The sequence below is a fragment of the Salvelinus namaycush genome, chromosome 4, assembly GCF_016432855.1.
Source record: "Salvelinus namaycush isolate Seneca chromosome 4, SaNama_1.0, whole genome shotgun sequence".
NCBI classification, from domain to species: domain Eukaryota; kingdom Metazoa; phylum Chordata; class Actinopteri; order Salmoniformes; family Salmonidae; genus Salvelinus; species Salvelinus namaycush.
Genome location: NC_052310.1, coordinates 49,250,801 through 49,266,666, shown reverse-complemented (window position 1 = coordinate 49,266,666; position 15,866 = coordinate 49,250,801). Strand labels below are relative to the sequence as shown.

Below are 15,866 nucleotides of genomic sequence, written 5' to 3'. Positions count from 1 at the left end.
ATGCTCATCTTTACTATGACCAGATCTCTTGACATTGTGCACTTCTGGTTTCTATATATATCAGTAAAAAATAAATATTTTCACATTTACTTTGCTAAACACAGTTTATGGTTTCCTTATAACTAGAATAAATAAAACATAACATTTCAGTTGACAGCATCATGCTCTTAAAGGCTACCAAGTAGTAGTTACCAAGTTGATCTCAGAGTTAATTTGCTTTTTAGTGGCTGTTGCATTACTATAGTTATTCTACAGCAAGTTATTTCCATTTGTGTTACCTTTGGCATAAAGATGATGACACTGCAGCCCTAAATTAGTACCAGTCTCTGCCAATAGAGGGAGGGAGGTATGGAGTAACTTGGATCTGTTTGATATGAAACCAAACTAACACCTTCCAGAAGAGACAGAAAAAGAGGAACACAACCACCTGTCTACCTGGACTGAAGTGAACAGAAAAGGTCAAAGGGAGAAGGAGATGTTTGAAAAACAACAGGAGGGAAAATCTATGAGAAAAGCTGTGTGAATAAATGCAGGCAACAATGAACGTTTGGTTAGAACATTTAAAGGGATCAGTCAGTTAATTGACCAGTGTTGGCTAGCCGGTTTGGATGATGCTGACAAAGGGTTGTTAGGGTCCCACACTTAAGCTGTAGATCTTTCAGTTGGGGCTCCTCCCTCTTTTGCATTGTTTCTCTTCTCATGGGGTTGACGGGAGGCTGGAATAGAGTTCCACACTTTTGGGAGGGTGGTCCTTTGAGGATGTAAAGGGTTATGGATGATGTGTTTTGTTTATGTGTATGTTTGTGTGTGTATGCTATTGGATTGTGAATTCTAGCACCGCACCCTGTTGTTACATTTCTTTCACAGTCTGGGTCCCTCTTTTGCACTGTTCTTCTTTTGGGAGGGTGGTTCTTTGTGGATATAGAGGTGTGTAAAGGTTGGGGTTACATGTGTGTGTGTAGCACAGGTCCAGTCCAGTCTCCCACTAGCGTCCCACGCTGATGTTGCAGGTCTTGCAGCTGGGGTCCTTCTTGGCGTTGACAGTAGAAAGGCTCATAAGCTGGTGCCCGCTGATCTCTGCCACCGTGCCCAGCGCCAGGTCGACGGGCTCCGTGTAAATCACCTCCAGGATCACATCCTGGGCGTGCCGGAACACCAATGCTCCGTCCTCGTCCAACGTGCACGTCAGGAAGTGGTTGTTGGTGACGTCGAGCGCTTGCAGCCTTGCCTTACAGAAGTCATCGCCGGGCGAGCCCTGTGGTGCCAGCACCAGTATGACGTAGTGGTAGGCTGTATACATGCAGTAGAAGTCCCCAAAGTAGAGATTAGTCTTGGGGTTGAACAGGGTCTCAGCCTGGATCTCAAAGCGTGTACGGCCATAGGGGGAGTCCTGGGGGGGCTTGCCTGTGTTGAACTCCGTGTTGCAGCTGAAGTAGATGCCTTCCAGCTTGCCACTGATGGGAGAGCCGTGGCTGCCACTGTTGTCCTTTACAGCTGGGAGCATCCGGTTCCCATGCACCTCCCTGGAGAGGAAACATGGACAACTTTCTGAGTATTCACTATACTATAGATTACAATGCATCATCAATACAACCAGGGATTAGGGTAGTAATTGGATCCTATGAAAAGCTTGTCGATGTGTTTCTTGATAATGCAAACAAGATCCAACTGCTCTTAAACGCTAGTAAAACCAAATGCATGCTTTTCAACCGTTCGCTGCCCGCACCCGCCCGCCCGACTAGCATCACCACCCTAGACGGTTCCGACCTAGAATATGTGGACAACTATAAATACCTAGGTGTCTGGTTAGACTGTAAACTCTCCTCCCAGACTCATATTAAACATTTCCAATCCAAAATCAAATCTAGAATCAGCTTTCTATTTTGCAACAAAGCCTCCTTCACTCACGCCGCCAAACTTACCCTAGTAAAATTGACTATCCTACCGATCCTCGACTTCGGCGATGTCATCTACAAAATAGCTTCCAATACTCTACTCAGCAAACTGGATGCAGTCTATCACAGTGCCATCCGTTTTGTTACCAAATCACCTTATATCACCCACCACTGCGACCTGTATGCTCTAGTCGGCTGGCCCTCGCTACATATTCGTCGCCAGACCCTCTGGCTCCAGGTCATCTATACGTCTCTGCTAGGTAAAGCTCTGCCTTATCTCAGTTCACTGGTCACGATAACAACACCCACCCGTAGCACACGTTCCAGCAGGTATATCTCACTGATCATCCCTAAAGCCAACACCTCATCTGGCAGCCTTTCCTTCCAGTTCTCTGCTGCCAGTGACTGGAACGAATTGCAAAAATCGCTGAAGTTGGAGACTTTTATTTCCCTCACCAACTTTAAACATCAGCTATCTGAGCAGCTAACCGATCGCTGCAGCTGTACATAGTTCATCTGTAAATAGCCCACCCAATCTACCTACCTCATCCCCTTACTGTTTTTATTAACTTTTCTGCTCTTTTGCACACCAGTATCTCTACTTGCACATCATCTGCTCATTTATCACTCCAGTTAATCTGCTAAATTGTAATTATTCACTCCTATGGCCTATTTATTGCCTACCTCCTCATGCCTTTTGCACACACTGTATATAGACTTTCTATATATTTTTTTCTACTGTGTCATTGACTTGTTTATTGTGTTATTGGCTTGTTTATTGTTTATTCCATGTGTAACTCTGTGTTGTTGTCTGTGTCACACTGCTTTGCTTTATCTTGGCCAGGTCGCAGTTGTAAATGAGAACTTGTTCTCAACTAGCCTACCTGGTTAAATAAAAGTGAAATTAAAAATTAAAAAGTTCTTAGAAAGGCTCAATTTCGGAAACAATGAGTAAAAAGACAGAGCTAGGGCTTGATTCAATCCATATCATAAAAATTCAGTGTTTCTAGCACGATGAAATGTCATGGTAATTTCAGATTTAAGCCGACATATGCTGTGTTTACTGAATGCAGTCTCCTTAAAATGTATATCTCGCTGTATCTCAGATCTTCAGCACAACGGATTGAATCGAGCCCCTGATAAATGTAATCTAGGGCTGAATTCAATTCTTATCACAGAAGTATCACGGAAGATCTGCGTTATAGCTCAATTTAAATTTAAAGGCAATGTTCCTGCGTTCGCGGATACTGCATTCACAGTAAACACTGCATATGTCAGCTCAATTGACAATACCTTTACATTTTAACACAGATCTTCCACGATACATCCGTGATACGGATAGAATCCAGCCCCTAGTTAATGCAAATTGCTCCTCAGTTTTCTGCTTGGTAAACAGACACCTTCCTTTGCACTAGACAGAACTCAGAAAAAACAACACACACACGGATTGTATTCGGAAAGATCTCTGGATGCCAAGAAATGAATAGTAGAAACTTGAAAAAAGCACAGTGCTCCTGAGGAACGTATAAATTGGCAGTCAGATCTCCTACGATGCAAATCCGAGCTCCAAATGCTTCAATTATTGGTGTAATTACATTGGTAACACTTTAAAAGGTTATCATGATAACCATAATTGTCTCTGTCATGGTAATTATCAAATTATTCAGGTCCCACCCGGGTCATCATAGCAAAGGCCTCATTTTACGGTCCTTCACGATGCTACACCACAGAGAAATGAAAATCAGAGAAGATAAAACTAGAGAGCAGAAATATCTGCTCCTCCCCCAAAAATACATAATCACTTAAGACACATCAGCAAACATTTTAAAACACAACAGACTCATCTCCTCTCAGTCTCGTTCACTCCGTTTCTCTCTCTCTCTATCTTGCTTTCCAGTCATGTTAGTCTGCCAGGTGTTCGCTACACACTCCGATTCCTCTTTCTTCAGAATATACTTTAAAAGGCTTTGCTTCTCCGAGCACAATGCTTTTTCTTCATTTATTCCAGCAATTACAGCGGTAGGTTTGAAATTATTTGGAAAAATTAATCCAAATCCAATGCATGCGGTCATTGGGAAGGTAATTTGTTCCAGCATATGCGCAAATGGAAAAAAATTATTATTATTTTTTTTTTAAATGTTATACTTAGCTTGTGTAAGCTGCTGTTTTGTAAAATAGTAATTTGGAGGTTTTGTGACCATGTTACTCTTCTAGTTCAGAATGGAGAAAAAACTACAAGTAAATAGATTTCAGAACTGTTATGTTACTGAACTATAATCTGCTAACCAGGGTACTTTACTTTTTGTATAATGCAATGTAGCAGAGTTTATGAATGGATTTGGAGAACTAATACGATTTCTGTCAACATTTTTTTTGCAATAATACCCTTCTGTTGAGCTTGGGCAACTTTAATGGGGGCCACAAAAAATCAGAACTCATCGTGAGGGGCCACAGTGGCTCGCGGGTCTGCATACCCACATCCATACCCACACACGCAGTCAGAGGCGGCCTTAGCCTTTTGGGGACCTTGCAAGCAAAACATTTTAGCTGCCCCCCTCTTAACAGAGGAGAGAAAAAAAAACATTTTAGAGTTAATTTCCTGCAATTCTACGCATTTTTCCATGGGGAGGAGAGAAGATTTAGCAACTTTAGAACTAATTTCATGCAGTTCTATTAATTTTGCAGTTTTTAATATGATATCTGAGTGACAGTAACAAAAAAATCAATGGGGGCCCATGGTCGGTAATTCGAACATGATTACTACAAGTTTAGATATACAGTATGGCTAAACTAACTTAGCAATCAAAAATGGATTTGCTGACATGGGCTAATTGAGTGACTGTCAGTGACATAACAATAAAAAAACTGCTGATTCACAATCAAATTTCAATTGTACCATTTTTTGGGGAGGGGGATTGATCCACGGGCCTACAAAAGGGGGGGCTGCCAGTTGCCCATCCCTAACTTCCCAAATACAGAACTAGCCCTACACATGCAGATATTTTTTATTGTTGTACTTCTACCCCTTTTTCTTCCCAATTGGTAGTTACAGTCTTGTCCCATCACTGCAACTCCCCTACGGACTCGGGAGAGGCGAAGGTCGAAAGCCATGGGTCCTCCGAAACACAACCCTGCCAAGCTGCACAGCTTCTTGACACACTGCTCGCTTAACCCGGAAGCCAGCTGGCGACCGAAGTCAGCTAGCAGGCGCTCAGCCCACCACAAGGACTCACTAGAGTGAGATGAGACAAGGAAATCCCGGCCGGCCAAACCCTCCCCTATCCTGGACGACACTGGGCCAATTGTGCACCGCCTCATGGGTCTCCCGGTCACAGCCGGCTGTGACACAGACTGGGATCAAACCCGTGTCTGTAGTGACGCCTCAAGCACTGCGATGCAGTGCCTTAGACCGCTGTGCCACTCGGGAGGACCCTGCACATGCAGATCTGAGCATATAAAAAAGGCTTCAAACCATAACATCTGGACCCTTTCCCTTGAGCTTTGAAGAAAGCATATGACCATTTCAGTTGAAAGGGAAGGCGGTATTAGCAAAGATCATGTGCAGCCCTATTTATCTCCATATTACGTGATTCCACTTGAAATGTGGACATCAGAATACATTTTCTGGTTGTTGTGCAGACATACGTACCTGGCCTGGTCAAAGTACTCTTTGTTCTGGTTCCTGTAGAACACAGAGAAGCGCAGCATCCTCCCTGCGATGACCTCAGCCTTCTCCAGCAGTTGGGTTAGATGTACTGTGGAATAATCTGGAAACAGGGGTTCGGATTAGCCATTAGACAAATATAAGAGAATATAGCATGTCCATCATATAAAAGGCAGAAGGTTTTAGGGATAGAGAAAATATCAAAAAGCTTTGTTTCCCTGCCCCTCTTCTGCTCCTTGCCTCACCGGCAGTGGTGAACTCTATGATCTCGCTCCACTCTGACACAGCGTAGTCTCCGTCAGTCTGTTTGGAAGCTGTCTGGACGGCCACAGTGTACTCTGTACGCGGGCTGAGGAACCAGTGACCCCTCACCGTCATGGGCAGAGGAACCGCCTTCGCCACCAGCTTAGTGGGGACATCCTGGACGGGGACACAGACAGAGTGCTTACACCTAACATACACAAAGCTTACAACTCTACACACAAACTCTGCATTAACACATTGTTCACTGTTCAGCTGCACAAGCAACATATCATATGTATCAATGGCAGTAGGGGCCTCCTTATTATATATATATATATATATATATATATATATATATATATATATATATATATATATACACTTTAATGCCACATACACACCAAAACAGAAACTCAGCATAAATACACCTCTCAGTGTTAAACTGCTCAAACGACACATGTATTGACTGTAGCATTCCCTTATCCCCATGTCCTCAAAATGTATTCACTGTATACTATGGAGCCTAGTATTATACTTCCTATCTCCTCCATCTATGCATTAGCTGCAGGACATTGATTGGGCCTGCACACCCTGCAGTATTACACCAGCCCCTGTGTAGCGACAACAGCAGTACATTAATGCACAACATCGTCCCTGCATGCTGTAATGAAAATAACTGCATGCGGTCTATATTCACACAGAGAATGGGAAGAAAAACACTTCCTTTAGGGGGGATTTTATGGTCACTACACCCATAATGTGAGCTGGGAGACTGATGAAATAGGTCTGTAAGATTTTACATTAGATGCATTCGATTAACGGCTGAAACAGCAGCCATCTTGTGCAATTAGTCTCTGCTAGCGTTATGTGATATCGTTACTGCTCAGAGATAAGTCTGCTAGTAGAGTACACAAGGCTATCTGGTGTTAGAGAGTGTGTGGGAGTGTCAGTTCTGAGCACTGGTAAAAGGTTACACCTGATACACTTCTTGTTTGGAGTAGAAAGGTTATGATGTGGGTAGATACTGGTTGGTGTTCTAGCTCTAACTAAATGACTTCCCTCATCATGTAAAAATAATTTGATAGACAACTTCCTGCTCGAGGGAGTTTTTCCCTAGCCACTGTGCTTCTGCCTCTGCATTGCTCACTTTTTGGGGGGTTTAGGCCAGGTATCTAAAGCACTTTGTGACAAATGCTGATGTGAAAAGGGCTTTATAAAATACATTTGATTGATTGATTGTATTACAGAATTAGGAAATGTCTGAGCTATTCCTTTGAAATAGCCTAGTTGTTGTCGTTGTGTGATAGGTTACCTTGTGTTTGAACTTGTTGGAGTTCTTGTTCTCCTTCTTATTGAGGTCAATGAAGTAGTGAGTGATGCGCTCCTTGACACGGGGCTCCATGTCCCAGCAAATCTTGAAAGAGTCACATGTGATGTTGCTGATCTTGATGTTCTGAGGGACAGGAAGCTCCTCCATCTCTACGATGCCGCTGTCCTGGGATTTATTACCTGTGGCACAGGGACAAAAGGAGTGGTTAGGCTTTAATGCTTTCACATTTTACTTAACTACTGACGTTTATTTTTTTGAGACACCAAATACATCAGATATGGCTGGCCCTACAGTCCCCTGCACTATAGGGTGCACTTCCAGCACTCAGCTGCCTCTGTGCTCTGTGGAGCACTTACCATAAAGCAGGGAGCTCCACCGTGTATCTGTTGTCATGGCAATGCTGCAATCCCTTCAGATTACAAGCACATACAGTATTAAATATTTCAAACGCTGGTGATTATCGTGACTCAACCCCACACAGATGGATCTCTTAATAAAGCCTTGCTTATTTCTTTCATGGGGGACATTTTAATTTAGTCACAAAGAAAATGTAAGTAAGAGGTGCTTTGATAAGCCTTTCAGTCAGGGTCTGTCAGACCATGTTCTAGTCCAGCACAGGTGTACGTGGCAAGGATTGGACAAATTCATCATTTCCTAATTAAATGTATTGTCAGACACCTTTTGGTGCTATGTTTATGTGTTTATGAAAATGTAATAACACAAATACTTCTATATTTCTTAATTCCATTCTTTAGTGTGTATTGTTATATATTACTGCACTGTTGGAGCTAGGAACACAAGAATTTCGCTACACCCACAATAACATCTGCTAAATACTGTGTGTATGTGACCAATAATACTTGATTTGATGTGCATGTGCACACTCTCCCTCTCTCTCACGCACACACGCACGCACACACACACACAAGACCCACAGAAATACAAATAGCCCTATACACCAAAACAAGTGAGTGAATAAGAGCTTTGTAACATGACCATGAGCTTAGAATCCACTACACACAAAAAAGAAACACTCTTGGCATGGCAACAATATGTTTTCTGTGCAAGCTCTAAATACAATAACTAGATGCAAGAATGTGGAATTCTGGGTTAATGCACAGGACACAATAAACAATGGGAAAAGCAGCAGACCATGGAACTCCTATCTCTGACCATGAGCTCTGAGGCTGGATGATAATTGAGTATTTCCACAAATTGGGTCAGGTTTTTCTCCCTATACACAAACACCATGGGTGAAACAGTTTCACCATGTTAGATTGACCATTCATATGGAGTATTTACAATCATGTCAAATTAATCATTTATACTGAGGTTATTGAACTAGGCATGAATAAATGTGTTTCTGCCAAGGGCCACCTTTCAACCTAGGTCGTCTGTTCTGTGCTAAACAAACTTCTGCCAAGCCAGTTGAAGAGTAGATATTTTCCAGAAAAGTAGCATATTACAATAAAACTTAGACACACTACTGGGACAACATACTCCCTTGACAAATGAAAGCAGGGGGGTTGTAACGGCAGTCTAAGTCGTCCTCCTCATCGGACGAGGAGAGGCGAGAAGGATCGGACCAATATGCAGCGTGTTGTGAAGACATAACGAATTTATTTAATAAAGACGAAAAACACTTCATAAACTACAAAACAATAAACGACGTTACAAGACCTGAACATGTGAACTTACAGACAACGAAGAACGCAATGAACAGGAACAGACTAACAAACGAAACAGCCCCGTGTGGTACAAACACTGACACAGGAACAAATGAACGAACGAACCGAAACAGTACCGTGAGGTGAACAAACACAGTCACAGCAAACAATCCCCCACAAACAAACAGTGTGAACAGCCTACCTTAATATGGTTCTCAATCAGAGGAAACGTAAAACACCTGCCCCTGATTGAGAACCATATCAGGCTAATTAAACATGAACCCAACATAGAAACACATAACATAGAATGTCCACCCCAACTCACGTCCTGACCATACTAAACAAATACAAAAACAAGGGAAAACAGGTCAGGAACGTGACAGGGGTGTAACTCACAATAACCCTTGTAGAAACAATTGTCTATTTTTCCTGTAGGCCCCACCCACTTTTGTCCTAAAGAGTGTTTAGCTGATTAACAGGAACAGTGATCTTTACCTCACAGAGAGGTCACCTTTCCTTATTGCCTAAGCTGCTCAATGAAAGAATGTACAGTAGTACCAAACAAAATGAATGAACCTGCCCCTAGGTAGAGTAAAGTAGCAACAGGTTGTAGACGTAGCAAAGTGGGTGGCAGGTAGCCTAGCAGTTATAGCGTTGGGCCAGAAGTCACTGGTTTGAATACTTGAGCCAACAAGGTGAAAAATCTGTTGGTGTCCTTCAGCAAGGCACTTACAGACTCAAACATGGAGAGGTTGAACAAGTCAGTGAAGACACCTGCCAGTTGGTCAGGGCATGCTGGGAGTACACGTCCTGGTAATCCGTCTGGCCCTGCGGCCTTGTGAATGTTGACCTGTCCTTCTGGACAGACTGGAGAGGTGGGTTGGCCTCCAGTCCAGTTCTAAATTGGTTTAGGACCTATTTAAAATCGGTCAAGAGTTTTGTCACCCTTGGATAACATAACTCAGAGAAAATAGATATCACGTGGCATTCCACAAGGTTAGATTTTGGGCCCGGTACTGTTCAGTTTTTAATATATGTTACCCCTTGGAAGCGTTATCAGAAAGCACAGCATTGATTTTCACTGCTACGCAGATGAAACGCAACTTTGCATATCTGTGTCATCCGAGGATTCTGAACCTATACTTTCTATTGCCTCTTGGGAGAGGCTGCTGACATCAGCCTTGCTGCTACTGATTCTTCACTCTTCTCTGTCACTGCAGCCTGACTGACTGCTCTGTATTGGCCTGGGTCATCAGCTGTGTTACAGATGCCTGATCCATCTATTGACTAAGATCATGAGTGCTTTCAGAAAATGTACTGTAGCCTATCTATAGGCTGCTCACCTACACTTGTTGAGGGATACACAATGAACGGTCATATACAAACGCATTCCTTAAAGCATAGATAAGTAGAACGCTGAGCTGTAGTCAATGACTAGCATTCTCACATAGGTGTTCCTTTTGTCCAGGTGTGAAAGGGCAGTGTGGAGTGCAATAGAGATTGCAATAGAGATATACGTTTGGGTCTTTGCGTGTCAAAAAAGATACAGTAGCACTGTCAAAGCTGTACAAAAAAGTCTGCAAACAAGCAAACAACAGCCACAAACGATGTGTTTACAATACCGCATTGGTAATATAGCATAATTTGTTCGACCGCAACTTCTGGGGTAGCTAGCTTTAGCTTGGTGCCTAGCTAGACCCAATACAACCCGCTTGAAAACAATGACCAGTAGAAACTGCAGTCATTTTCATTATTCTTAGCAATGATTTTGGAATCCTTGTGAGTAAGTATTAGCTAGGTTAGCCACTTGTTGTTAGCCTATTGAAATGTAACTTCAGTTCATGATAAATAGCTGGCCAGCTACCTAACCCTGTTGCCCAAAGCTAACATTATAAGCAGCCAGCTAGCTTCATCTGGCTAGTGAGGCTCGACCGGACCGGGTTATGTGTTGTGAAGCTAGCCACAATACGGATTAGGCACAATAGCGGAATATGCAGTTTGCGTTCAAAATAAAAGTATGTCATTGACAGTGATGCAAATAAATACAAATAGTAGAATTATGCCATACTTTTATTTTAAAGGCTAACCACATAGTCCACTATTGTGGCTAATCCTTATTTTGGTCAGTGTGGTGTGTGTGTGTGTGTGTGTGTGTGTGTGTGTGTGTGTGTGTGTGTGTGTGTGTGTGTGTGTGTGTGTGTGTGTGTGTGTGTGTGTGTGTGTGTGTGTAACCTTTATTTAACTAGGCAAGTCAGTTAAGAACAAATTCTTATTTACAATGACGGCCTACCCCGGACGACGCTGGGCCAATTGTGCGCCGCCCTATGGGACTCCCAATCACGGCCGGATGTGACACAGCCTGGATTCGAACGCGAGACTGTAGTGACGCCTCTTGCACTGAGATGCAGTGCCTTAGACCGCTGCGTCCATGTGTGTGTGTTAACTATTTAACTGTACTAGAATGCTTAAAAGGACGCTACATATTTTTTATATCAGTTATCGGTATTGGGTTTTTTGGCAAGGAAAATATCAGATATCGGTATCGGCCAAAAATGTAATATCGGTGCATCACTACTGGAATATGTTCCCGGGATTCTTCCGATGGCATTGAGGACAACACCACATCAGTCACTGGCTTCATCAATAAGTGCATCGAGGACGTTGTCCCCACAGTGACCGTACGTACATGCCCTGACCAGAAGGGTAGAGCTGCTGCTTTCAAGGAGTGGGACTCTAACCTACAAGCTTATAAGAAATCCCGCTATGCCCTCCGACGAACTATCAAGCAGGCAAAGCGTCAATACAGGACTAAGATCGAATCGTACTACACCGGCTACGACGCTAGTCGGATGTGGCAGGGCTTGCAAACTATTACAGACTACAAAGGGAAGCACAGCCGAGAGCTGCCCAGTGACACGAGCCTACCAGACGAGCTAAATAACTTCTATGCTCGCTTCGAGGCAAGTAACACTGAAACATGCATGACAGCATCAGCTGTTCCGGACAACTGTGTGATCACACTCTCTGCAGCCGATGGGAGTAAGACCTTTAAACAGGCCGCAGGGCCAGACGGATTACCAGGACGTGTACTGCGAGCATGTGCTGACCAACTGGCAAGTGTCTTCACTGACATTTTCAACCTCTCCCCATCTGAGTCTGTAATACCAACATGTTTCAAGCAGACCACCATAGTCCCTGTGCCCAAGAACACTAAGGTAACCTGCCTATATGACTACCGACCCTGCCATCCAGGACCTCTATACCAGGCGGTGTCAGAGGAAGGCCCTAAAAATTGTCAAAAACTCCTGCCACCCTAGTCATAGACTGTCGCTACCGCACAGCAAGCGGTACCGGAGCGCCAAGTCTAGGTCCAAGAGGCTTCTAAACAGCTTCTACCCCCAAGCCATAAGACTCCTGAACAGCAAATCAAATGGCTACCCAGACTATTTGCATTGCCCCCCCCCCCCCCTCCATATGCTCATGCTACTCTGTTATTATCTATGCATAGTCACTTTAATAACTCTCCCTACATGTACATATTACCTCAATTACCTCGACACTGGTTCCCTCGCACATTGACTCTTTACCGGTACCCCCTGTATATAGCCCCGCTATTGTTATTTACTGCTGCGCTTTAATTATGTGTTATTCTTATCTCTTACTTTTCTGGGGGTATTTTCTTAAAACTGCATTGTTGGTTAAGGGTTTGTAAGTAAGCATTTCACTGTAAGGTCGTCACCTGTTGTATTTGATTTGATTTGATTTATTAGGCCTAGGTCTAGAATGAACTGTGATACTGTAGCTGTGCTAAATGGTCAACTATGTCTAAGGGACACACACAGCTTGTTAAAATATCATATCTTTGTTTCCAAAGAGGGTGATACTAGTAGGTAGGTAGGTACTTGCTTAGCCATATTAGATTATTTTACACTTGCTAGACTAAATGGGCTACCAACTGTGTAGTCAACCATGAAATTACGTAGGGTATTTCCTTCTGACAAATAATAGGCCAAAATGCATGATCATTTTCATGCGATTTTCAGTCTGTGGAGCTTCTTTACCCTCTCTGGCCCTCTCCCCTGAGAAATAGAGAGAAATGGGAGCTGGAAGAAAGATGGCTCGGGCCTGTTAGCTAGCTAGCCATGCGCTATCGAAGCACTTGCACAGGTACACATCTGCATAGCTACTTGAATTAGCTAGGCTGTTAATGAGAAGTGCAGTAATTTACCCCGCAGCTAGCAAGCTTGTGGCACAATCATGTTCTGAGCAAAAAACTTTGGCATTCAATAACATTGATCCAGAGAGCTAAGGGAGTGCACGTTGTTTATTATAATCAAATCAAGCTTTATTTATATAGCACATTTCAAACATGAATGCAATGAAATGCGCTTCAGAGGAAAAAACAAAAACTATGAAAATACATATAGAAATATTTACTACCCAACAAACAAAAGAGGATAAAAAACAAAAGAATAACAATAAAAACTGAAAGACTAAAAAGCACTAAGGAAAAGCAAAGCTAAAGAGGTGTGTTTTAAGATCTCTTTTAAATATATCCACAGTCGCCCCCCCTCCGGTTCTCTGACAGGCTAATGCTATTCCAGAGGCTGAGGGCATAATAACAAAAGGCTGCCTCCGTGCCTCTTGGTCCTAGGCTTTGGGATAATTAAAAGGCCAGTGCCAGAGAACCTGAGGGACCTACTGAGTACATAACTTTCGTTATGTAATGTGGTGTAATGTGTGCTCTTCGTTTGGTCTTGGTCAGTACCCGTGCTGCAGCATTCTGTGTGTTTTGCAGTTGAGCAATGGCCGTCTTGGGTAGACCAGACACGAAAGCATTATAGTAGTAATAAAAGCATGGATGAGTCTCTCTGTATCAGCCTGAGATAGAAATATATTTTGGTCACATTCCTAATGTGTGATTCAAAATTGAGTTCAGAATCTAAAATGACACCTAGGTTTTTTACCTGGTGCTTTATCTTTATTGCCTGTGAATTAAAATGTGCAGCCAGATTTTCTCTGTGCTTTGGCTCCAATACTAAGTACCTCGGTCTTGTCTTGATTTAGCTGGAGGAAGTTGTGAACCATCCAAGTATTTAACTCACTACTACAGTATAATTTATCTGTGGAGCTAAAATCCTCTGATGACACAGAAATGCAAAGTTGGGTATCATCTGCGTAGCAGTGAAAATCAATGCCGTGCTTTCTGATAACGCTCCCAAGGGGTAACACATATAAACTGAACAGTACCGGACTCAAAATCTAACCTTGTGGAACACCACATGTGATATCTATTTTCTCTGAGTTATGTTCACCAAGGGTGACAAAAAAAACAATTGACCGGTTAAATAGGTCCTAAATCATTTTAGAACTGGACGGAGAGGCCAGCCCACCTTTCCAAGCCCTAATTTATGGATTTCACATGACCGGGAATACAGATATGCATCTGTTGTTCACAGAAATGCATCTGTTGTTCACACAAAAAGTAGACGTGGATCAGAAGCCCAGTCAGTACCTGGTGTGACCACTATGTACCTCATGCAGCATGACACATCACCTTCACACAAAGTTGATCAGGCTGTTGATTGTGGCCTGTGGAATGGTGTCCACTCTTCTTCAATGGCTGTACGAAGTTGCTGGATATTGGTGGCAACTGGAACACTCTGTCATACACGTCGATCAAGAGCATCCCAAACATGCTCAATGGGTGACATGTCTGGTGAGTATGCAGGCCATGGAAGAACTGGGGAATTTTTAGCTTCCAGGAATTGTGTACAGATCCTTAAGACATGGGGTTGTGCATTATCATGCTGAAATATGAGGTGATAGCAGTGGATAAATGGCACGACAATGGGCCTCAAGATCTCGTTACTGTATCTCTGTGCATTCAAATTGCCATTGATAAAATGCAATTATGTTCATTGTCCGTAGCTTATGCCTACCCTACCCATACCATAACCCCAACGCCACCATGGGGGCACTCTGTACACAATGTTGACATCAGCAAATCGCTCGCCCACACAACGCCATACACAATGTCTGCCATCTGCCCGGTACAGTTGAAACCAGGATTCATCTGTGAAGAGCATTCTTCTCCAACGTGCCAGCGGCCGTCGAAGGTGAGCATTTTCCCACTGAAGTCGGTTACGTTGCCAAATTGCACTCAGGTCAAGACCCTGGTAAGGACGAAGAGCACGCAGATGAGCTTCCCTGAGACGGCTTCTGACAGTTTGTGCAGAAATGATTCAGTTGTGCAAACACATAGTTTCACTAGCTGTGCAGGTGGCTGGTCTCAGACGATCCCACAGATGAAAAAGCCGGATGGGCTGGCATGGTTACACTTGGTCTGCGGTTGTGAGGCCGGTTGGACGTATTGCCAAATTCTCTAAAATGACGTTGGAGGTGGCTTATGGTAGAGAAATTAACATTACATTCTCTGGCAACAGCTCTGTTGTACATTCCTGCAGTCAGCATGCCAATTGCACGCTCCGTCAAAACTTGAGACATCGATGGCAATGTGTTGTGTGATCTGCACATTTTAGAGTGGCCTTTTATTGTCCCCAGCACAGGGTGCACCTGTGTAATGATAATGCTGTTTAATCAGCTTCTTGATATGCCACACTGGCCAGGTGGATGGATTATCTTGGCATAGCAGATATGCTCACTAACAGGGATGTAAACAAATGTGTGCACAAACATTTTGAGAAATAATACATTTCCAGGAACTTTTACTTCAGCTCATGAAACACGGGAGGAACACTTTACAGGTTGCATTTATATGTTTACAAATGGATTGCCCTTCCTTCAGCAAAATATATTTTACCAAAATCCTCTCTGAACACTTGAAAAAAAAAAACAAGTGACCCTCCACTATATCTACCGTCTACTGTTTACGCTCACTTCTTGGACAGACCAGAGAATTAGAGATGCAGTTTTAGATACTGTTCTTTAGAAACTGTTCTTCGTCCTTTAAGCATTACATGGCAACGCAGGAATTTTGATAGCGCACATGGCTGCGGGCCAGAAGGTTGTGAGTTTTCAGACCACGGTGGAAAATAGTAGAGGTG

At 43.2% G+C, this 15,866-nt stretch overlaps 1 protein-coding gene across 1 annotated transcript in view; it reads right to left on the bottom strand.

Moving 5' to 3' along the window:
* Positions 1–985: 985 nt before the first annotated feature.
* Positions 986–15,866, bottom strand: part of LOC120045644 (phytanoyl-CoA hydroxylase-interacting protein-like) — a 35,920-nt gene continuing 21,039 nt past the window's right edge. Inside the window, exons 2-5 of the mRNA XM_038990560.1 lie at positions 7,115–7,311; positions 5,805–5,979; positions 5,545–5,662; positions 986–1,523 (exon numbers count right to left, since the gene is read on the bottom strand). Coding sequence (XP_038846488.1) covers positions 986–1,523; positions 5,545–5,662; positions 5,805–5,979; positions 7,115–7,311 — 1,028 coding nt within the window. The remainder of the gene's footprint in view (positions 1,524–5,544; positions 5,663–5,804; positions 5,980–7,114; positions 7,312–15,866) is intronic.